Source organism: Castor canadensis, chromosome 8 (assembly GCF_047511655.1).
Source record: "Castor canadensis chromosome 8, mCasCan1.hap1v2, whole genome shotgun sequence".
In the NCBI taxonomy this organism is placed as follows: Eukaryota; Metazoa; Chordata; class Mammalia; order Rodentia; family Castoridae; genus Castor; species Castor canadensis.
Window position 1 is genome coordinate 26,604,315 of NC_133393.1, and position 23,851 is coordinate 26,628,165.

At 35.7% G+C, this 23,851-nt stretch overlaps 2 protein-coding genes across 2 annotated transcripts; both read right to left on the minus strand.

The window, feature by feature from the left end:
- Window positions 1-3,855: 3,855 nt before the first annotated feature.
- LOC109674191 (olfactory receptor 14J1-like) lies at window positions 3,856-4,794 on the minus strand. Its single transcript, XM_020151229.1, has one exon. It carries the CDS (start codon window positions 4,792-4,794, stop codon window positions 3,856-3,858), a length of 939 nt encoding a protein of 312 aa, XP_020006818.1.
- Window positions 4,795-18,602: 13,808 nt separating this feature from the next.
- LOC109674184 (small integral membrane protein 13) lies at window positions 18,603-22,845 on the minus strand. Its single transcript, XM_020151224.2, has one exon. It carries the CDS (start codon window positions 22,738-22,740, stop codon window positions 22,477-22,479), a length of 264 nt encoding a protein of 87 aa, XP_020006813.1. The 5' UTR covers window positions 22,741-22,845; the 3' UTR covers window positions 18,603-22,476.
- Window positions 22,846-23,851: the final 1,006 nt, after the last annotated feature.

Sequence of the window (23,851 nt, forward strand, 5' to 3'; positions counted from 1 at the left end):
TGCTTTCAACCTCCCAAGAAGCTAGGATTAAAGATGTGAGCCACCAGAACCTGACTTATCTTCTTCCTCTTAGCTCCTTTTAATTTTTGAGTTTGGTAATCCTTTCTTCTACCATTCTTCTGTTGAACTGTTCTGTTCAATTTTTGAGTTTAATTATTGTGTTCTTCATTTTCATGATTTCTTTTTGACTTTTAAATATTTTCTATTCTGTTGAAATTCTCACTTTCTCATTTATTGCTCTTATGACCTCTGTGAACATCTTTATGACCATTATTTTGAACTTCCTTTGAGATAATTCACTTAATTTCATTTCTTTGGAGTTATTTTCTGGAGATTTAACTTGTCCTTTTCTTTGAAGTATATTTCCCAGTGTCTTTTTCCTTTTTCACTCCTATGTTGGCTTCTGCACATTAGACAAAACATGTATACTCCCAGTCTTCAGTAACTGGCCTAATGTAGGAAATTAACCCTGTCAATCTGCCTACCCTGAGATTCCTAGTGCCCCTCTAATTTTGTGCTCACCTAAACCATTGCTTTTTTTTCAGTGGTCTCCAAGAGACCCAAGCCAGGTAAGATAGAATAAACTCCCTCAAATGGTGTCAGAAAAATTGGGGTGCTGGATATATAGTGCAATTTCTTCTTTTGGCTAGGATAAGCTGGGAGCTGGATTTTTTTGTCTGCTTGTTTTGCACTGAGCCTGAGCCAGAGCTGTGACACATGCTTACTGTCTTACTCAGACTACACATTCTTTCAACGTATGTCTTTGCTCTCTGTCATTCCCAGTGGGCTAGTGAATGCTGGGTCCCCTCAGCTCTCAGAAACAGGTAAGATAGGAGCGAGAATCTCAGGTAGCATCTGTAACAGTTGGGGGACCCACAAGGGTAGTCCGGTTTTCTAGGGAGATGCTGGATTCTTGGTATTATCACTGAAGAGAGTTGGAGGGAGGAGCTGTGCTCAGAGTTTGTCCATTCAACCTCCCACAGATGAGAGGTTTTTTTTTTTTTTTTTTTTTTTTGAGATAGGATATCTTTAGGTAGCCCAAGCTGGCCTCCAACTCTCTACATGGCCCAGACTGGCTCCAAACTCACAATCATCCTGCCTCAGCCTCCTGAGTACTGGAACACTGAGCGCACACAACTACACTCAGTCATATTTTTGAGATGACATATTAAAAATTGCTCTAGGGTTTAAAAAGTACACTTTAAGGTTTCAAAATTCACGTGATTTGTTCTGGCTTAATTCCATTGAGATACAGCTTATATGTCTTTATTCCCTTTTCCCAGTTTGTAATATTGTTATACATATTCATCTATGTATGTTATGATCCCTTACATAAAATTATTACTTTATGTATCATTTGTCTTATAAAAAGTCTGATAGGCAAATGAATAAGAATACATTTTGAAAGTTTGTTACATTAACATTTTTTAAGGCTACATGGAACACATTTATTAAGGAAATGGACTTTAAAATGCATTAACAATAAACAAACAGAAACCTTAGCATATCCAGACACAGCATCAACATTCAGGAGTAAACTGGAAGTGCAGAGATAAGGCAGAGTAGAAGTAGCACTGGATCAGGAACCCACAGACCAGGGATCTTTTTAAGAGTTTATCTTTAAGCCTCCTTCAGCTTTGTGGAACCTCGGTTATGATTCTCATTTCCACTGATTAAATCAGGGAGGTTGCTCTAGATCATCTCTAAGTCACTTTTCTAGCTCTAACGATTTTTTATAAAAATTTTTATTACATATATTGTACTAGTTGTACAAGAGGTTCCTTGTGACATATTCGTATATATTTACAATGAACCTTGATTAGGTTTACTCTCACCATCATTCTCCCCCATTCACCAGTCCCCTGCGTAAAATGATTTCAACACTCCATTTTCATACAAGCATATAAAATAGAGTACATTCATCCTCTTCCACTCTCTCCATTTCTCCTCCCCATTCCACTCATTTCTGCCCCCTAATAGGACCTGTTTTTAGGTTACTGTCCTTCATTTTTTAGGTGTGTATTCATTGTTCAAAGAGGTTTCACTACATTAACATTCAGTTACAATTCTCTTCTTCCAGTGAATTTGTGGTACCATATAGTATCATTTGCTTAATCATTGCTTACTTACTTTTGAAATGTGGAAATGTATTTCTCTGTTACAATTATGCACATATTTTTATATGCATAAAAATCAATTGACTTGGAATATTAGATATTCAATTATACTGTCTTTTATAGTTTCCTAGATTTTTATGTTTTCTGAACTATTTTCTTCTTTGAAGTGTAGTTGAGTTCATTTCTTACATCATTTGTTTTCAGCCTTAAGTACTTACTTTAGGATTTTGGGTATGATGGGTTAGATCCCATCACATTTTCTGTTTTTCTTATCTGAGAATTTCTTCATTTCATATTCATGTTTGAAAGATAATTTTTCTGTGTATGAAATTCTTGACATTATAAGTATTTCTATTTTTTTAAGTACTGAGGATTGAACCCAGGGCTTCATGCATGCTAGGCAAGTGTTCTGCTGAAGTGTCCCACGAGCTCTTACTGTTATTATTTTCAACTTAAATGCTAATTTAAAAATTAACTTATGTTAATTGTACAAAATAAAGGGTTTCAATTATGACATTTCCATACATGCATATAATGTTCCTCATACTATTTGTAGATATTATATTTTAATGAATAATAGAATGTAATACTTATGTAAAACAATAAAGCTTCTAGAATATAATTATTATTTTAAAACTCCTGCTCCATTTTAAGATTTAATTTTTGTCTCCTTTTGTTACCTGTATCTTTCATATGGCAAAACTACATGTATATTCATATTTATATTGACCAATTTTTGCTTTGTTTCTCACATCTGAAGATCTGTGTCTTTATTAATTCTGGAAAACCAGTAGAAGTTACTTCTCTAAATATCTCCTGCAGCACAGTCCCTCAAAGCATGTGTAAATAGATCAACAGAACTTTCTGGAGCTTGTATTAAATATATTTTGGATTATTCTTTTTAGTCTTTTGTGATTCCTAATCTTTTTCCTTCTTTTTAATTTTGTTGTTTTAAGAAATGCATTTTTTTTGTTCTGTGGGAAACCCTTGAACCTATCTTCTGATCAACTAATTCTGTTGCTTAAGCTATCCCTTGAGTTTCAATCAGTATACATTATATGTATAGATATTTTTCAGTTATTTCACAAATGCTTCTTTTTCTTAACATTGTATGCTTCTTTTTTGTATTTTTTGATCTCTATTAGATTATTGTTTTATTTAAACATCCTGCCCACGTGAATGCCAAGGTAATCCATTCTACTTGAAGGGACAATGCAAATGACATATGGATACTTTCCATAGTGACTACTGTGTATTACTGTCAAAACTCTTAGGAGTTAATATAATAGAACCTTAGTGAACCTCTAAATAGTGACAGAGCACTGAGATCCAGGAGTCTGTCCTTAATACTTGGATACTATTTAATATTCCAAACTCAAGTGTAACTAATGAAAAGATGAGGAAGAAATTCAACATTTACTACCTTCCCATTACTCTCATAAAAATGAACCAGGATAGGAAATTAAGTTAGATTCTTTAAATTTGGAGAAATTTACATTTTTTTCACACCTGGCTTTGTAGGGTGAGATTTTAATCTACTATATGGATTATATATGAATTATTTATGAATTACAAGAGTAATGTTCATTGTTTTTGTTGCTCAGAGTCTATTCATAGGGCCACTTTCCTGTATGTAAGTCTTCCCATAATAATTTTGTTTTAGCTTTAATTTCTTGATTCTCTGTTGTTTCTTCCAACATATTGTGATGTCTTTCAAACAGGAATGAATGGATATGATTCAACAAAAGAAGTAGTCTTTTCTTCTTTGAAAAATCTTTCTTAGAGCTGCCTTCATGGACTCATTTCTCAGGCTATAGATTATTGGATTGAATGTTGGGGGAAGAACAGTATAAAAAACAGTGAGTAAAATGTCTAATGCAGATGGAGATTCGGAATGTGGCTTTAGAAACTCAAAGACACCAGTAGATAGAAACAATATGACAACACATAAGTGTGTCAGGCAAGTAGAAAAGGCTCTGTCTCTGCTCTCAGAAGATGGTGTTCTTAGCACAGTAGAGAATATACGTATGTAGGTAAGTCCAATAGAGATGAAGCAAAAAAACGCCATCAAGGACAGGAAGCCCGCAACACCAAGCTCACTGACATATTCATTGGAACAAGAGAGTTTCAGGATCTGGGAGGCATCACAGAAGAACTGATGAATAACATTGGCACCACAGAAGTGGATGGAGAAAGTAGCCGCTGTATGCATGACTCCAGAGATGATTCCACTGGCCCAGACAGCTAGCACTCCACAAACACAGGTCCTGGCGTCCATGATGGCTTCATAGTGCAGTGGAAGGCAGATGGCCACATAGCGGTCATAGGACATTATTGTGAGCATGGCCATTTCAGTGGAACCACAGACAGTGAATGCAAAACACTGCATTATGCATTCCCAGAGGGAAATATATCTACTGTGCATGAAAGAATTGCAAATGGACCTTGGCACAGTCACAGAAATGTAGCACAGATCCAAAAGAGAAAGATGTTTCAGGAAAAAGTACATAGGTGTATAGAGACTGTGGTTCATAGAAGTGGCAACGATAATGAGAACATTACCAGTTAAAGCCACCAAATATAAGGCTAAGAAAAAAGAACCAAATAATATTTCTAACTCAGGTTTTCTGGGAAACCCCATGAGGAGAAATCCAGTCATTGTAGTGAAATTAGCCATATTCCTTTTTGATTTCTGAGAGCGAAACTAGCTGTAAGAAGAATGAAAAACTCCTAACAACACAATTTTAGTTATTCAAGAATCTAATCCATTTACTCAGTAACATTAATGCACGAAGACAGGGCTACCAGTCTATCATTGTGAAGTGTGAAGCAGCTTTCCCGTTAAGAATTAGTTGAGCAATTTTCATTCCATCATGAGGAGGATGTGTAGATTATACATTTTAATGTTACTCATTTCATGATAAGAAGGAAAATATATTTAATTGGACATACACTATCTAATTCAGTTCACACATCCATTCATAGATAAATTTTTAGAGAAGTTTTTGAGGAACCTGTTTTTTCCCATTAATCTTTCTACCATAAAAGCATGAAATTAAAACACTTTCATTACATGTAATAATTGTACATATTTTAAAGTGATATTCAGTACATGTATGATATGTAATGATCTCTTTTATACCGCTATGGCCACCTGATTCAATTGCTTCATTAAGAGAGAAAACATTCTTCATGTTTTTTTTCTTTTTATCCTATGCATTCTTTGGAAAAATAAATAAATAAAATTCAAAGTGTATTGCATATTGATAATATCTGTGAAAGTTTTATACAGTCATTATCCTTATCATAAAATATATAAGTTCTATTGAAAAATCCTAATTTTGCATTAGAAAAATGATAAAAGCCTAGGCTTTTCTTACTGTATTTTACAAGTAAAAATAAAATGGCTAATGATCTTAATATTATTCAACCTAATTTTTAATTAAGTAAAGCTCGAAGTACTAATGAAATTCAGTTTTTGTGCCAATCAAATTAGCAAAAAATTTTAAAACTAAAATTTTTTTGAGTATGAAGTGAAGTATGATTTTATCATGCTCAGATGGTCAAATTTGTGTAAACTTTCTGGCAAACAACAACTTATTCACAAAAGACTTAAAACTGCCTTTTCTCTAAAGCAATTAATTTTATGCTTAATAATTAATTCATCATAATAATGGGTATTTAAGGAAAACTATATTTAGAATTATTACAGTTGCAAAAAATTGGTAATTCTTTTAATATTCAATAGTAATATTCAATAGTAATATTGAATATTAAATTAATTTTCTAATATTTAATATTTGTAAATATTCAGTTTAACATTAAGAATTGCCTAATAATTTAGATGGCATTACAATTATTGCTTAAGTCATTTTTCATGAAATTGAATAATGATTATTATTATATAATTATTAATATAATTATATAATAATTGTTATTATATTAATAATTATTATATTATTATTATATAATTATAATTATAATTATATAATAATTATTATTATATTAATATATAATTTAATAATTATATATTATTATAAAAGCACAACACATTATGTAAACCATATTAATCATAATAAAAAAGAATCTATGCAAATATAGCACATGAAAACAGGAATTATTTCCTGATGGTTTAAATGTTTTTTATCTTGACTCTCCCAACTCAGAGACACAGGGACAATCAAACTTTCTGTGCTAACTCCAGACATGTGCCTATGCTAGATTTCATAGGTGTGTGTGCACTTTATTAATCACAGACACTGAAGGCATCTAGAAGTTATATGGCATTTTTCTGGAGAAGCCTCTATTTCTGTATGTCCAGGAAAAAGTTGCTAATGTTTCTGTCACATACACAACATAATGGCCTTAACTCTACATATTCTATGTATAAAGAAGCATTGTTTGGCTTATCCTATAGTGTCCAAATTTGTGTTTCCATTAATTAATGGTACTATTGACATTAACTGATACACCAGTCATATGTGCACTAGAATCATTTGAAGTTTTTATTTTCTCTGTTATACCTTTCTATGTGTTTCTATTTTTATCTCTCAAGTACTTACATATTTTTTATTAATATGTTAATCTATTTGTGATACTATGGCATATTAATATCTAGCCCTTATTTAATTCATTATTTATCACATATATCTTTGGTATCACAGATAGAACCAGAAAAATGAATGTGTGCTATTGATAGGTACTTTCTCAACGTAGTTTCTTCTTTTTAATTTTTGATTTATGAAATATTAATAATAGGAGGGAGTTTCATTGTGATAAGTCCATACAGGTATACAGTGTAGTTTGAACAAGTTCACCCCGTCAATTATATTCCCATTCCCCCTCTCCCTCCTAAGGCTCCTCTTTCTTTACAAGAGATAAGGATATTCATAAGGTAAAACCACGGTGTCTAAAACCATTATATCAATATGGGAGAGAATAGGACCATTTTTTTTCTGTAAAGAAATTGCAGGTCTTCTTGCTTTTTTTCATTTGAATATTACTGCAGAATTTAGCATTTTATTCCTAACCCCATTGTTTGTTGTCTCCTACTTGCTCACTGTCATTTCAGAAAGAGGACACTCACATTTCCATATGTCTCTTATCTTAGTTTTTAGGTGAATATTGATGGCATTAGAATATATCAAAATGTCTTATATGAAGAGTCTAATGATTTTGAAATTTACTTCTCCATGTAAGTTCTTTTCTACTTTCCTTGAAATATGAATGCAAGCTTGACCATTCTGGCTTTTTCTGCATCATGTCTACATAAGAATTTCTGCCTATGAAGTGAAAGCTGGATGTCTGGTTCTGACAGGAAGCATAATCTTGCCATGTTTATCCTCTTAACAGTTTCTCCCTATAGAGTTTTATTTTGTGAACATGGAGAATATTGTTATTTAGCTAATGTAATATTTTGAAGTTGAAACAGTTTGAAGACCTGTTGAAGAATGGTTTGAAAAATCTTGCATCTTTTAGAGTCAACTAATAATAAGAATATGAGGAATAATAAGAGTGTTATCCCATGGTCTATATATCCCAAATTTCTTCTTTAATAGCAGCACAAAGAAATTCATTGCTGGAAGGATAGAGATTACATGTCACAAAATGCTTTTGAAGTGGAAGGAAATTAAAGTTTTCTTTTTTTATTCCTAGTTTTATTTTTAAAAACATCTATAGTTAATAACTTTTTAGTCAACTTTTCTGAGCTAAATGTCAATGTCTGTTTTTATCCTATCTGCTCAAACTCTGTAATTCATTTGATTTGCATTATTCTGCATAACAACCCTTTTTTTTGTGTATATATTTTTTTAGTCAGGGTGTTTATGTAACCCAAGCTGGACTCAAACTCAGGATCCTCCTGCTTTAGCCTCTTCAGTGTTAAGGTTACAAGAATTGTCACCATCCTCTGCTAGTATATATCCCTTTTGAGAATCCAAAGAAACTCACCTAAGTACATTCAGGAATTTCCTTCTCAAACTTGGGGAAAAATCTGTCAGAGTATCAGCTATCATTTAGCAGAAGGTTGAGATTTTTTGTAATTCAGTGCCTTAAAATAAGATCATTTCAATTCTTTTTTGGCCACAGGAGGCCAAGCAGTAAAGCTCCTCTGACACTAATGAGAAGATCCCTTAGGTACTCTGAGTATTTGGAACTTCTTGTGATTATCCTGAGGCTGAAACCTGTACTTCTGTGGTGTTCTTCCCTCAGTGTTATATATTGATCTAAGTTAATGGTCACACCTAGTTAATTGGACTGTCAGTTTATTTGTGTCCACTAAATCAAAGCATTGTGGTTTTTTTGGAGGGGGGTAAAGAAAGCCCAATAAAATGGAGTTAACTCTTGTGTTTAGTTTGTTCTTTAAAAAGACAATGCATATTTAGAGACTTCATCTACTTAAGCACCTGGAAAGCAGAGGCATCTTGGGTTGTGAGATTCTCATGCTTCCATTTTAGATATTGCTATATACTCATAGAATTCTAGCATTGAGAAGAAATTTTAGAGATCATCTTGGCCAACATATTATCAAAAAATTAGATTTATTTTTTACTTATCTATAGCTTGTCATTCACTCCTTCTTTGAATAGTATACTTAGGGGACCTCATTCCATCTTTAAGACTCCATATTTTAGAAACTCAAGAGGTGAAAATCTTTTACAGTGCTTCCATTTTAATAAATTTGACCTTAATATCTGAAAGGACAGATCTGGTGTTATGGCTTCATCATTTAAAAATTAAATTATGTAATAATTATACACCATTAATGGGATATTTCAATATATGTACACAGCTTATGCTGATCGAATCAGGGAATAAGCATTTCTAGCCTACCGTTTGTTTATGATTTAGTCTTCAAGCTCCTGTTTTCTAGTTCTTCATAAAACACATGGTAGGCTATTGTGAACTGCAGTCCTGCTAACATGCTATGGAACACTAGATGCTATTCCTTCTGCTGCACTGACTTTTGGCACCCATTATCCAACCTCCCTCTTTGCTTCCTCTTCCCAAACTTCCCAACCTCCAGCAATCACTGTCCAACATTTAGAGTGATTCTTTTTAGCATCCACATTTGAGAAAGAGAGAGCATACAGTATTTGTCTTTCTCTATCTGGGTTATTTCATTTAACATAATGTCTTCTAGTTCCATCCATTGTGCTGCAAATGAAAGTATTTCATTCTTTTTTTATGGATGAATGAATAATATTCCATTGTATATGTACACCACATTTTTATCATATAAAATAATGGGTTTCATTATGACATTTTCATGTATGTACACAATGTTCTTTGAATATATTCACCCCTCATCATCCTCTGTATCTTTCTCATTTCTCATTGGTTCTCCCCCAAATAGTCTCTCCTTGATATTCATGTCTTTCTTTCTATTTTTTTTACAAAGATTGTACACATTACTTTGTTAATTTGTAAAATGTACTTGAGAAACATTTACACATCTCATGTTTTTCTTTTGTCTATTGTTTTTAGATCTGTGTTTCACATATGAGAGAAAACTTGGTATTTGTCTTTCTGAGTCTGACTTCTTTTACTTAGCCTGATCTTCAGTTCTATCCATTTTTTTCTGCAAATGGCACAATATCATTCTTCCTTATGACTGAATAGTACTCCATTACATATATATGCCACATTTTCTTTATTCATTCATCTGTTGATGGGCACCCAGGCTGATTCCATAGCTTGGCTATTATGAATGGTGCCATAATAGACATAAGTGTGCAGGTATTCTCTATTTTATGCTGATGTACATTCCTTTAAGTAAATGCTCAGGAGTGGTATAGTAGGATCTTATGGTAACTCTATTTTTAGATTTTGAGGAATCAGGCTGGCTTCCATTGGGGCTGTACTTACAGTGGATAACAGTTCCTTTTCCCATGCATCCTCACCAGCATTTACTGTGGTTTCCTCGATGCTAGCTATTCTAAATGGGGTGAGGTGGAATCTCAATGTAGTTTTTAAGTCCTTATAGTATGAATAAATTGTACAAAATAATAGGTTTCTTTATGACATTTTCATAGATGTATACATGTACTTTGCATCTCTGACATACTGATTCCATTTTCTTTGGGTAGTTACCCAGGACTGTGTTTGCTGAATCACATGGAAATCCTATTTTTGTAAGAAAACTTAATATTATTTTCCATAATGGCTGTACTAATTTATATTCCCATCAAGTGTACAAGGATTCCCTTTTCTCCACATCCTCACTGACATTCATCATAATTTTATAAATATAAAAATCCTAGACTCCACCAAAAATATTGGTTAGAACTGATAAATTCAGTCAAGCTACTTGATATAAAAATTAACTTGAAAAAATCAGTAGCAGGGGCTGGGAGTGTAGTTCAGTGGTAGAGAAATTGCTTGCCATGCACAGGCCGTTGGTTCATTTCAGTTTACAATTCTCCCATCTGTAAGATCTGTCTACTAAAAACTAAAACACTATACAAATCAATGGAAGAAATACAATATTCATGGATTGGACAAATTAATATTGCTAAAATGACTACTTCTCAAACTTGTTTACAGACAAACTTGTTTAATTCCCTAGAAAATTTCCAACGTCATTCTTCACAGAAATAGAAAAAAAATTCTAAAATTTGTATAGAACCACAAAAATTCCTGAATAGCCAAGCAAACATACTACCAGATTTCAAAATATATCATAAAGCTATAGTAATAAAACACAGTGCAAGCATTAAAGGATACATTGAGCAATGAAATAGAATATAGAGCCAAGAAAATGAGTATACCTGTTTAAAAATGGATGAAGGATTTGAATAGATATTCCTCAAAAGATATACAAATGATCAATAAATACATGAAAAAATACTCAACATCTGTGATCAGAGAGATGCAAAGTAAAACCACAAGGAGATATGACCTCACACCTATTAGATTAGCTATAATAAAAAAAGATGAACAATGCACCAACATTTTTTAAACCATGAACACATTCTATAATGAACCATGTATCATGTGCAATCATATTTTTTGGTAAATGATTTTTTTGTAAAGTTACCAGGTACATGTTAGAGTGATTTTTCAACTGAGTATAACCTCAGTGAGTATACAACTTCTATAATTTCTTTTACTATTGAATTTCAATTTTATTTCATTATGACCTAATATGCCAGGAATTATTCATTTTTTGTATTCATTAAGATGTGTTTTATGGCTTAAAATATGATTTATCTTGGAGAAAGTTGTATGAACTGATGAGAATGTGTATACCCCAGCTATTGGACTAGCATTCTATAGATGTCTGTTAAATTTATTTGATGTATGGTGCAGTTCGAGTCTGAAGTTTGTTGATTTTTTTCTAGATGATCTATGTAGATCATCTAGAAAATTGATGAGAATTGGATATTGCCACACTAGTATTTTGTTTGGACCATCATCTCTTGCTTTATATCCAGTGGTATTTGTTTTATAAATAAGGTGCATCAATGTTCTGTATATATATTTATAAAAATTATATCTTCCTGATGAATTGCAATTTATTAATATGCTGTGACCTTATATTCCTTTTAGCCAATTTTTTTGAAGTGTGTTTTGCCAGATATAAGCATAGTTATTCCTGGTTGATTTTGGTTTCTGTTGGCTTTAAGTACTGCTTTCCATCATTTCATTTTCAGTTTGTGTATATTCTTGCCAATGAGGTGAGTTTCTTACAGAAGGAAAACATTTAGAACTTTAAAAATATATAATCAGCCAATTTGCATCATTTAGTTAGAGAAAGGTATGTACTAAAATTTCCTTTCTTCATCTTAGAGACTTACTGGTTTACTGAGTTGATAATGTTTGATTATTGCTTACATAGCATTTGTTTATCTATTTTTCTAGTGATATTTATCTTTCATAGGCTATTGTGTTTGTGTGCTTCATTTTTCTTCTCTGTTGCATTCCTTTAAGTATATTCTGCAATTCTGGCTTAATGGTAATGGATTGCTTCAATTTATTTTGCATGGAAGGTCTTTATTTCTCCTTGAATTTTAAAGGATAGCTTTGCTGGACATAGTAATTTTCACTGGCAGTTATTTTGTTTCAATGCTTTCAACATATTAGTCCATACATACAAACCAATCTCTTTGTTTTCTTTTTAAAAAATTCATTATTCACATGATCATGCATTGTTTGGATCATTTCTCCACCTTGCCCTCCTCCCTCCCTTCCCTCCTTCCCCCTCTCAGTTCTAGGCAGGTCCCGTTCTGCCCTTATCACTAATTTTGTTGAAGAAAAGACACAAGAATAATAAGGAAGACAAAGCATTTTTGTTAGTTGAGTTAAGGATAGCTATACAGAGATATTCCTAGTATTGCTTTCATGTACCCATGTGTTATGATCCATGTTGATTCATCTCTGATCTTTACACTGGTTCCTGATCCCCTTCTCATGTTAACCACTTTAGAGTTTCTGTATTAGTTCCTCTGCAGTGGGGACATCAAATGCTTTCATGTTTTGGGTCTTCTACCTATTCCTATATCTCCTGACCAAGTCCAACCACATTGCTGCATTTGCCCTAAACCTAAAGTCCACATATGAGGGAGAAAATGCGATTTTTGGTCTTCTGAGCCTGGCTGACCTAGCTCAGAATGATGTCATCCCTATTCCACCTAGAGCAAGCGGAGGTGGGAATACGGAGCAGTAAAGCCATGCTGAGATCCACACATCTTGCCAGGACCCTAACACACAAGTGGCTGTTTACTGGAGGGGGAGGGTCCTTAAGGGGAGTGCTTAGCACTCTGGCCAATCAGGAAAGACATGGTTGTGATGTCACAGTGGGCTTACAGCCCCTTGAACCTGGAGAGTCCTGAGGCAGCTCCTACCTGGCCTGTTGCTATGGCAGCTCAACCAGCCAAGAGAAAGAAGCTGAAGGAAGGTGCCCCTGTCTTGTGAGGAATATTTCTCAGTGAAGTGTGGCTTAGGGAAATGGGGGGCAGGCCGAACAGGAGCACATGGATGACTTGAGCCGATCAGATTGGGGGAATCCATTCTTCACTGCTAGCCAAATCATCCATGTCCCACGGTTTTGAATGTCCACAGGCCTGTGTGCCACCTGGGGTGGATCTCCCTTTGCAGAATAGGTGGCCTTGGATCTCACTGTGATACACACGCTACCTTGATTTCAGGGTCCTACCAGACCACCTGACCTTAGGGTGTAGTACTAGCGAACTGGGATTACATGGTGGCCCAGGCACGTGTTGATCTGACAGAAATTCTTCTCTGCCCTGCAGGGTACACTAAACCATGGGCAAGGAATCTTGGAAGAAGTTAACCTGATTCTTCAGTGTTTCCTAGTATTCATTAAGGATTGCTACTGCTGAAAGGTACTTTTCTTACATGAAGGTCCAGACATTCACTCACTCCAGAATGTTTGCTATTTAAGGGACAATGAATGTCCGTGTGTGTGTGTGTGTGTGTGTGTGTGTGTGTGTGTGTGTGTGTGAGCCCTTGCACACAGGGTTGGTAGTATAATATTTCTTTTGTCAGTTTCTGGGAGACATCCATTTACCTGCAAATGATAAGATTTCATTCTTCTTCATGGCTGAGTAAAATTCCATTGTGTACAAATACCACATTTTCTTGATCCATTCATCAATAGTGGGACATCTTGGTTGTTTCCATAACTTGGCTATTGTGAATAGCACTGCAATAAAAATGGGTATGCAGGTGCTTCTGGAGTAACCTGTGTTGCATTCCTTTGGGTATATCCCCAGGAGTGGGATTGCTGGATCATATGGCAGGTTTATGTTTAGATTTTTAAGAAGTCTGCAAATTATTTTCCAGAGTGGTTGCACCAGCTTGCATTCCCACCAGCAGTGGACTAGTGTTCTTATTTCCCCACATCCTTGCCAACACATGTTGTTGGTGGTGTTTTTGATGATGGCTGTTCTACCAGGGGTGAGGTGGAATCTCTTTATGGCTAGAGATGGTGAGCATTTTTTCATGTGTTTTTTGCCCATTTGAATTTCTTCTTTTGAGAAAGTTCTGTTTAGTTCAGTTGCCCATTTCTTAATTGGTTCATTAGTTTTGGGAGAATTTAGTTTCTTAAGTTCCCTGTATATGCAGGTTTTCAGTCCCTTGCCTGATGTATAGATGGCAAATATTTTCTCCCACTTTGTGGGTGGTCTTTTCAGTTTAGAGACCATTTCTTTTGTTGTGCAGAAGCTTTTTAATTTTATGAAGTCCCATTTATTCATCCTTTCTCTTAGTTGCTGGGCTGCTGGGGTTCTACTCAGGAAGTCTTTTCCTATACCTATTAGTTCCAGAGTGTTTCCTGGTCCTTCCTGTAGTAACTTCAGAGTTTCAGGTCTGATATTTAGGTCCTTGATCCATTTTGAGTTGATATTAGTACAGGGTGATAGACATGGATCTAGTTTCAATTTCTTGCAGACAGGTAACCACTTTTTCCAGCAACATTTGTTGAAGAGGCTGTCTTTTTTCCATCATATATTTTTGGCACCTTTGTCAAAAATGAGGTGGGTATAGTTGTGTGGATTCATATCTGGGTCCTCTATTCTGTTCCACTGGTCTTCATGTCTGTTTTTGTGCCAGTACCATGCTGTTTTTATTGCTATTGCTTTGTAATATAGTTTGAAGTCGGGCATTGTGATAACACTAGCATTGCTCTTTTTGCTGAGTATTGCCTTGGCTATTCACTGTCTCTTGTGTTTCCAAATGAACTTTAGGGTAGATTTTTCAATCTCTGTAATGAAGTCATTGGGATTTTGATGGGAATTGCATTAAACATGCAGATTGCTTTCAGTAGTAGCCATCTTTACTATGTTAATTCTACCGATCCATGAGCATGAGAGATCTTTCCATCTTCTGTAGTCTTCCTTGATCTCTTTCTTCAGGAGTTTGTAATTCTCCTTGTAGAAGTCATTCACATCCTTTATTAAATTTACTCCTAGGTATTTGATTTATTTTGAAGCTATTGTGAATGGAAATATTTCCATGTATTCCTTCTCAGTTTGTTTGTTGTTGGTGTATAGAAAAGCTAATGATTTTTGTAAGTTGATTTTATATCCTGTCACCTTACTGTAGCTGTTTATGGTGTCTGAGAGTTTTTGGGTAGAGTTTTTTGGGTCTTTAAGGTATAGGATCATATTGTCTGCAAATAAGGATATTTTGACAGTTTCTTTACCTATTTGTATTCCTTTTATTTCTTCTTCTTGCCCAATTGCCCTGGCTAGGAATTCCAGTACTGTGTTGAATAGGAGTGGGGATAGTGGGCACCCTTGTCTTGTTCCCGATTTTAGGGGAAATGGTTTCAGTTTTTCACCATTGAGTATGATGTTGGCTGTAGGTTTGTCATATATAGCTTTTATAATGTTGAGGTACATTGCTTCTATTCCTAGTTTACTTAGTGCTTTTATCATGGAGTGGTGTTGGATCTTGTTGAAGGCTTTCCACATCTATTGAGATGATCAAGTGGTTTTTGTCTTTGCTTCTATTGATGTGCTGTAATACACTTAGAGATTTGTGTATGTTGAACCACCCCTGCATCCTTGGGATGAACCCAACTTCATCATGATGTATGATCTTTCTGATGTGTTGTTGGATTCAGTTTGCTGTTATTTTATTAAAGGTTTTTGCATCGGTATTCATTAAGGAAATTGGCCTGTAGTTTTCCTTTTTGGAGGTGTCTTTGTCTGGTTTTGGGATGAGAGTAATATTGGCTTCATAAAATGAGTTAGGCAGTGTTCCTTCCCTTTTTATTTCATGGAACAGTTTAAAGAGAGTTGGTATTAGTTCTTCTTTAAACATCTGATAAAATTCATCAGTGAATCCATCAGGTCCTGGACTTTTCTTTTTTGGGAGGCTCTCGATTGCTACTTCAATTTGTTTTTGTGCTATAGGTCTATTCAGGTGATTAATATCCTCTTGGTTCAGTTTTGGTTGGTTGTAAGTTTCTAGAAATCTTTCCATATCTTCGTGATTTTCAAATTTATTAGAGTATAGGCTCTCAAAGTAGTCTCTGATGATTTTATGGATTTCTGTGGTGTTTGTTGTTATCTTTCCTTTTGCATTTCTGATTTTACTGACTTGGGTTTTTTCTATCCTCATTTTAGTCAGATTTGCCAGGGGCTTGTCAATCTTATTTATTTTTTTCAAAGAACCAGCTTTTGTTTCATTGAGTCTTTGTATTTTTTTGTTTCTATTTCATTGATTTGAGCTCTTATTTTAATTATTTTTTTCCTTCTGCTTGTTTTGGGATTTGCTTGTTCTTGTTTTTCTAGGAGTTTGAGCTGTCATGTTAGGTCATTGATTTGAGATCTTTCTGTCTTTTTGATATATGCATTCATGGCTATAAATTTTTCTCTTAGTACTGCCTTTACTGTGTCCCAAATGTTCCGGTAGGTCGTGTTTTCATTTTCATTAACTTCCAGGAACCTTTTAATTTCCTGTTTTATTTAAGCAATGACCCACTCATTGTTGAATAATGTGTTGTTCAGATTCCAATTGTTTGCATGTTTTTTACTGCTGTTTTTGTTGTTGATTTCTAATTTTAATGCATTGTGGTCAGACAGAATGAAAGGGATTATTTCTATTTTCTTATATTTAGTGAGGCTTGCTTTGTGCCCTACAATATGATCAGTTTTGGAAACAGTTCCATGCACTGCTGAGAAGAATGTATATTTTGCAGAAGTTGGAGGAAATATTCTGTAGACATCAGCTAGGTCCATTTGATCTATGGTGTGATTTAGTTCTAGGATTTCTTTACTGATTTTTTTTGGATGACCTATGTATTGGTGATAGGGGGTTATTAAGGTCTCCCCCTACCACTGTGTTGGAGTCTATACATGCCTTTAGGTCCTTCAGAATATAATTGAAGTTGGGTGCATTGACTTTGGGTGCATATAGGTTGATAATTGTTATTTCCTTTTGGTGTATTTCTCCTTTTATTAGTATGGAGTGTCCATCTTTATCTCGTTTCATCAAAGTATGTTTGTCCGAGATAATTATTGCTTCCCCTGTCTGTTTTCGGGGACCATTGGCTTGGTAAATCTTCTTCCAGCCTTTCATTCTCAGCCAGTTCTTATTTCTGTTGATGAGGTGGGTCTCTTGTAGTCGGCTGATTGTTGGATCTTCCTTTTTAATCCAGTTTGCCAGTCAGTGTCTTTTAATGGGAGAATTTAGTCCATTAACATTCAGTGTTAGTACTGATAAATAAGTGGTGATCCCTGTCATATAGTTGTCTTTGTTGATTAAGAGTTTGATTGTGTGTAGCTGAATCAATGTGTGCAGAATTCCTTGGGGAATCTTTTGTAGTGGTGGCTTGGTGGTCATATATTGTTTTAGTTTCTGCTTATCATGGAAGTCTTTTATTGTTCTGTCTCTTTTGAATGGTAGTTTTGCTTGGTGGAGTATCCTAGGATTGAAATTATTTTCATTCAGTGCTTGAAAGACCTCACTCCATGCTCTTTTGCTTTTAATGTTTCTGTTGTGAAGTCTGCTGTGATTTTGATGGGTTTACTTTTGTATGTTGTTTTTTTCTGTCTTACAGCCTTCAATATTCTTTCTCTAGTCTCTGTACTTGTTCTTTTAATGATAATATGTCATGGAGTAGTTCTACTTTGGTAAGGTCTGTTTGGTGTTCTGGAGGCTTCCTGTACCTGAATTGGCATAGTTTTCTCCAGATTTGGAAGTTTTCTGTCATTATTTTGTTGAATATATTATGAATTCCTTTTGCTTGCACCTCTTTTCCTTCTTCAATGCCCATGATTCTCAGGTTTGGCCTTTTGATGGAGTCAGTGAGTTCTTGCATTTTCTTTTCACAGGTCTTGTGTTGTTTAACTAATAGTTCTTCAGTTTTTCCTTTAACTGCCATTTCATCTTCAAGTTCTGAGATTCTGTGTTCTCTTTGTTCTATTCTTCTAGAATGGCCTTCCCTTTTTTTTGTATTTCTGTTTCATTCTTTTTTATGAGGTTCTCCATATCATGAGATATTGTCAATTTGTGCCCTTATGTCTCTGTTTATGGTGGTCTCATTTTCAGTTTGCCATTTATTTAGGGCTTCTATGATTTCATTTATTTGTTTCTGGGTTTTCTCATATTCTTTGTTTTTGTTATCTTGGAATTTCTTGAGTGCCTCCTGTACATTTTGGTTGACCATGTCTGGCAACATCTCTATGAAATTCTTTTTTTTTTTGGTTTTTAAAGTTTTTTATTTTTGAAATTTTTTATTTTTTAAAATTATTTTCACCATGCTTGATCAAAACTGTGTGTAATAAATCTACAAATAAGGCAGGCTCACTGTAGTACAATTAGTAAAAAAGGTTGCTTTCAAATCCCTTCATGTCCAAAGTGCCTTTCATACTTGCTACACCCTTTATCGACGAGACACACACTTGTTTTCAGTTTAATTTATTGTGTGCATTTTAAAGTGAAAGTTAAAACACACAAACCACAGAAGCTTCATAGTACTGATAGTACTGACCAATTTTAAAACAAAAACACTGATCATTTATGCACATTCCTCATCTTTAATTTTACATCGTGTTATACAGAGGTACTAATGACACACACACACATTCTAACTCCTTATAAGCTTTTTGTGAAGCAGCGAGATATTGCATCGTAGCACAGCACAGACGGTTCCTAAGAAACCACAGCAGCAGTATTTGGTGAATGGTTATGCATAGAACTGACTTGGAGGGATGTTAAACATCCCTCATGAAACAGGTAGCACACATATACTAACATAGAAAATGTAACTGTTATTAATATAACGCTTTATGCTTTAAGTTTAAAACTCTGGGATACTTTAAAAGCAGACAACACAAAGTGCTTTACTTGAAGACTCCATAACCAAATACTAACCTATTAGTCCCCTGAGAGTCTCTTAAGTTTTGAGGACTGGTCATGGGCAAGTGAACTTTAAATACATACAAAAGCACTTAATTTAACAGTCACAATCTAGTTAACATTGGCTACATGTTCACTAAAACATACCTGTGGAGAAAAACTGACTTTAAGATTTCATTGTTGACTTACAGTAACTTCAAAAATTGTTACAGAAAAAATTGTTAGCACGGAAAAAAGCATCACTTTCACGTCTTTCAACATGTTTCAGATGCCGTATTTTGTGAATCCATTACTTTAAATATTCTAAACGTTCAACAAAATAGTATTTGAAATTGTTCTTAACCCTAATACCACCTAAGGAAAAGGGCCAGCCTGCCTATGAAATGGTTATCCGATACAGAACGGTCTGTTTCCACTATGAAAATCCATTAAGTTCTATAGTTAATTTGAGGTAAATATTTAAATCCTCACTAACACTGTTACACAGATATTTAGTGTCTTGGCATTTAAATCTCAGCAATGCTACTTGCCATACAGGCAATCTTCACAAAAAATGCCAGAGGCAAAAGAAAATGGATTTGGGAATGGCTGGCTGAGAAGGAAATGAAAAACTCTACCCTGAGTCCTCAATTGTAGACTCCTCAAAAAGATGGCATACCTGATCACCATCATTTTGTGGAAGGGTCCAGGCAACATTCTAATGTTTGTATGTGTTTTTAATGCTCATAACCTTTTAAACTTAAAACTAACCAAGGGCTTATCCACTTCCCACTGACAGACGGAAAACGCACTTGTGATGTAGTTAAGCTCAGCTACAAAAGCATTAAAACAAAACAGGAAAAGAGACAGAAATACCATACCACATAATTCTGAATTAACCACTATTTCTCTTCCCTTTCTCAATAGCCTTAGAAATACATACAATGGTAAGTGGAGTACACAAAAAGTCTTAAACGAAGAATTAGTTTGTGGCATGAGTAATTTCTCTTTACTCTCCCCACATGAGCAAGTATAAGCTATTAATATGCTTTTCAGGATATGTCTCAAGTTAAGCAGAACATTTAGAAAAATTCTGTAAAATATGCTTGAACCCTAGCTGCCAGTAAGTAATGCCCGCATGTGTATCTTTACATGGATTAATTTGGGCGTGACTACAGATTTCGGAGTGGAGGGTTATACCAGCCTTCTTTAATACTGACACAACAGGAAACTCTCCAGCTAAAGTTTTTCAGCAACTATAAGCATCTAGACCTTAGATATCCACCACAAAACACAAACGTAAAAAAGAACCCAGAGCTCAAAACATTACACTATGAAAAATTCTAATGTAAATATCCTCCCAGTACCAAGATGCTTTTGGGCATTAATCATTTTTTCTAACTAATGGCCATTTTAATGTGGTATTTAACTTGTATTTGATACATTAAAATTAACGCTAGAAATTACATCACTGGTTTTTATGCACACAGTCACAGTACATCCAATAAGGAAATGAAGACAGAATGACTGCGCCCCACCCTCGGCTGCTGGGGATCTTCCCCCAGCAAATATATAAAGTTCTGCTCTGAATTCCCTTTCAGTATGTCCAAAGAACCACAATATCAGCAAAGAGGTGTTCAAGGGGAATACAACCTGGGGCAGAGCCAGTGAACTATCAATACAAAAGGTGTCAAACACGAGGAATTGAGGTATCAAACATAGTTACACACCACCAGAAAAGAGAGGTGATGCCTAGCTCTTGAAAAACAAAGATTAAAAATAAAGAACTTTGATTATCAAAATAAATTGGCTTTGCATTTCATTTTTGTACAAAGCAGGGAACACTAAACAGGAAGGCTTGCTAATCCCTATCTCTGTTCCCTAGTAAACACTCAGTCCAAAGATCAGTTTAGATAAATGTGGAAACCTGGCAAGAGTCATTTAACAGTTCAGCAGGAATTGTCGCCCACTATTTTTTCAATACCTAGTTATCTTTGAGGTCTTGTCACTGAATTGTTGTTTGTGAAACCACTGTTGTTTCTCTACAACACATGCCTGGGACATAAAGTCCTCCCATATAAAGGAAATGACTAACCCTACTCTTCCTACACTAGAAGACAGCTCTTAGATTCCTATTACTATTCTCAAATCTTGAATAAGTTGCCCCAAAAAGTATATTTCATCAAAGAGAAATGTCTTAACATTATAATAGCAGAATTAAGTTCCCCAATAAATAACTGCTACCTTGAAAAGAAAAATAAATTTACATATTACCGTTTTTACTTAATCTAAGAGCCCATCAATTAAGATACACCATATGTATCACTAAGAAAAAGCACTACCCATTAAACTATGACACATGCCTTGTATCACAGAAAACATTTATTTTATACTTATTGAAACAGTGCTTTTAAAGTTAAACAGATTTTTATCACACCTATCTTGTGCAAACTAAAGAATGTATGAAACAAATTAGTTAAGTTCATATAACTTCATACTCTTCTGAATCACTTTTCAAATCACAGTCAAGGATGTCTGCATTTTCCCATACATGGCCCTCGGTGTCAAGAGAACTAGTGATGCAGCATTTCTTGAAAGAGTGCTCCAACCCTGCCTTCTGTCTAATGGCAGTGAGAAGCTTTGGATAAAACGCTGCTTGATGTCTTAATGACAATCCTGCTCAACACAGGAATCGGTCACACCAGACTTTTGTTGCTTTGAATTTTGTTTCATCAATTCCAAAGGTCTTGGCAATTTCTTTGCCTTCAACTGCATCACTTGGCCTGTGATGAACAATCCTTTTTGAGCATGCCTCACTAACAAAACATAGTACAGCTTCATCTACTTGTGCTATCTTTCTTTCTTCGGTCCCATGAAGCGTTTTGTCGTTGCCTTGCAAGAAAAGAGGGAATTTTGATCATTCCCCCAATGGCAAACATTTGCTTCACTAATATCAAACATCCAGCCGGCTGTGTTTCCATGCTCTTCTGCATATGCAATAACCTCGTTTCAATGCTGAATCACAGCGTAATGTTCTTGAAGGCATTTTTAAATGCCAACTCAACCTGATACATTTGATACCAATAACACACACCAGTTAAGGAGACGATAATATGACAAGCTGTAAATTCACACATGCACAAGCTAGGTTGAGGACATGGCTATCACCTGGTTGACAGTAATGAGATGCATCCCAACTTCAGACAAGTTAAAATGTCAAGAGTACATTTTATGACTAATAAAATGTTTTTTTCAAGCCTGAAATGCTTAACAGAGTCACATCAGTGCAAAACAGTAAGCGCAAGAGCCAAGGAACAAATGTGTTAAGCAGAGAGCTAGAGAAGCAAAAAAAAACAACAACAAACCTTTAAGATGAATTTTTCAGTGGTCCAATTTGGTTTTAAATTCCCTTTATTTCTATATGGCTTACATGTAAATCTTTTTTGAATTGGATATGAAATCCAAGTACAAATTTTTTCCAGTCCCTTTGTGAATTTCTGTCTTCACTGACAGGTTCGCAATTGCCTTTTGTCATATATGGTGGCTGGGGTCAGTGGCCTTCATCCACGGGAGCCCTACGCTGGCGAACAGATCTTATCCTGTGTGGAGAGGCTGATGGGTCTTCTTCAGTGTCAGACCCTGAAGGCTCGTGGTCTCCCTCCTGGGATCCTGTGTCTCCCACCAGTTCCCGTAGAAACTTGAATTTAGATAAAAATAGATGCCATACAAAATACCAGCCGCACACCATCAGAAGCAGGACGATCAGCAGCGTGGCCACGAACACCAGCAGCGTCAGCCCGACGTTGTGCCACATCTTGAGGACAGGACGGGGGTCGCCTCCGGGCGGCAAGCAGGAGTGCGGCGAGTGCCGGCTTCAGCGGCAGGCGCCGGAGCGCCGGGGCGGCATGGGCGGCAGGCGCCCCTCCTCTATGAAATTCTTATTGATTACTTGTAGTCTTTCTTCTTTCAGGGTGTTCTTGTGGGCTTTGTTGGGTTCCTTGGTATAGTTTATCTTTGTTTTGTTGGAGTCTGGATCTGGGTATCCATTTTCTTCATTTTGCTCTAAATCCTGTATTACTTTATTTCTGGGGGGAGAATGGTTTCCTTCCCTTTTTCTTCTTCCCATATTTCCATTAGGTACTGTTTCTATCCCTGGACTATGTGTAGTTTAGTATTAGCTGGGTAACAATATTAATACTAACAAAACCAAGAAAGAAGGATAAAAAAGAAAGAGAGATGGAAAGATAAAAGGAATAGAGTAGAGAGGAAAAGAGAAAAAAAGGGGAAAAAAAGAAAGAAAAAATGGGAGAGATGGTGGATGATCAAACAGCAAAGCAGGCAAGCAAATCCCTTAAAGAAGGGAAAAAAAAGAAAAAAATATCACCAGTTCTGGAACAGTAGAATTGCAGTCTTAGTTATTCTGATGTTAGTTCTTTAGCATCCACACCTGTCTGTGTGTCTCTTAGGTAGGTTTGGAGCCTTCCTGTGGCAAGTGGCAGGTGGGTGGGGTCCCATGGGCCTACACATGGAGGCCTTTAGCTGAGGTGAAATAGCGGGCCTTTGGAGCGTGGGCTTGGCGTGCCTGAAGGGCACAGGCTGGTGGAGTGGAGATCCTGTGTGTCTGTGGATCTTCGGCTTGGCAGGCCTTAGGGGTGCAGACTTGTGAAGTGGATATTGTGCAGGCCTGTGCAAGCCTGGAGTGCACAGCCCAGCGGAACGGAGATCATGCTTGTTTGTAACTGCAGCTCGCAGGCCTTGGGGGCATGGCTGGCAGAGCAGAGATCGTGCAGGCCTGTGCAGGCCTGGAGGACCAGCAGAATGGAGATTGAGCTAGCTTGTATCTGCAGTGCAGCAGGCCTTGCGGGCGTGGCTGGCAAAGTAGAGATCATGCAGGCCTGTGCAGGCTTCTGGGGCACGGCCCAGCA

Excerpts from the sequence above, each read along its gene's own strand:
- LOC109674191 (XM_020151229.1), bottom strand. The coding sequence starts at position 4,794 with ATGGCTAATTTCACTACAATGACTGGATTTCTCCTCATGGGGTTTCCC.
- LOC109674184 (XM_020151224.2), bottom strand. The coding sequence starts at position 22,740 with ATGTGGCACAACGTCGGGCTGACGCTGCTGGTGTTCGTGGCCACGCTG.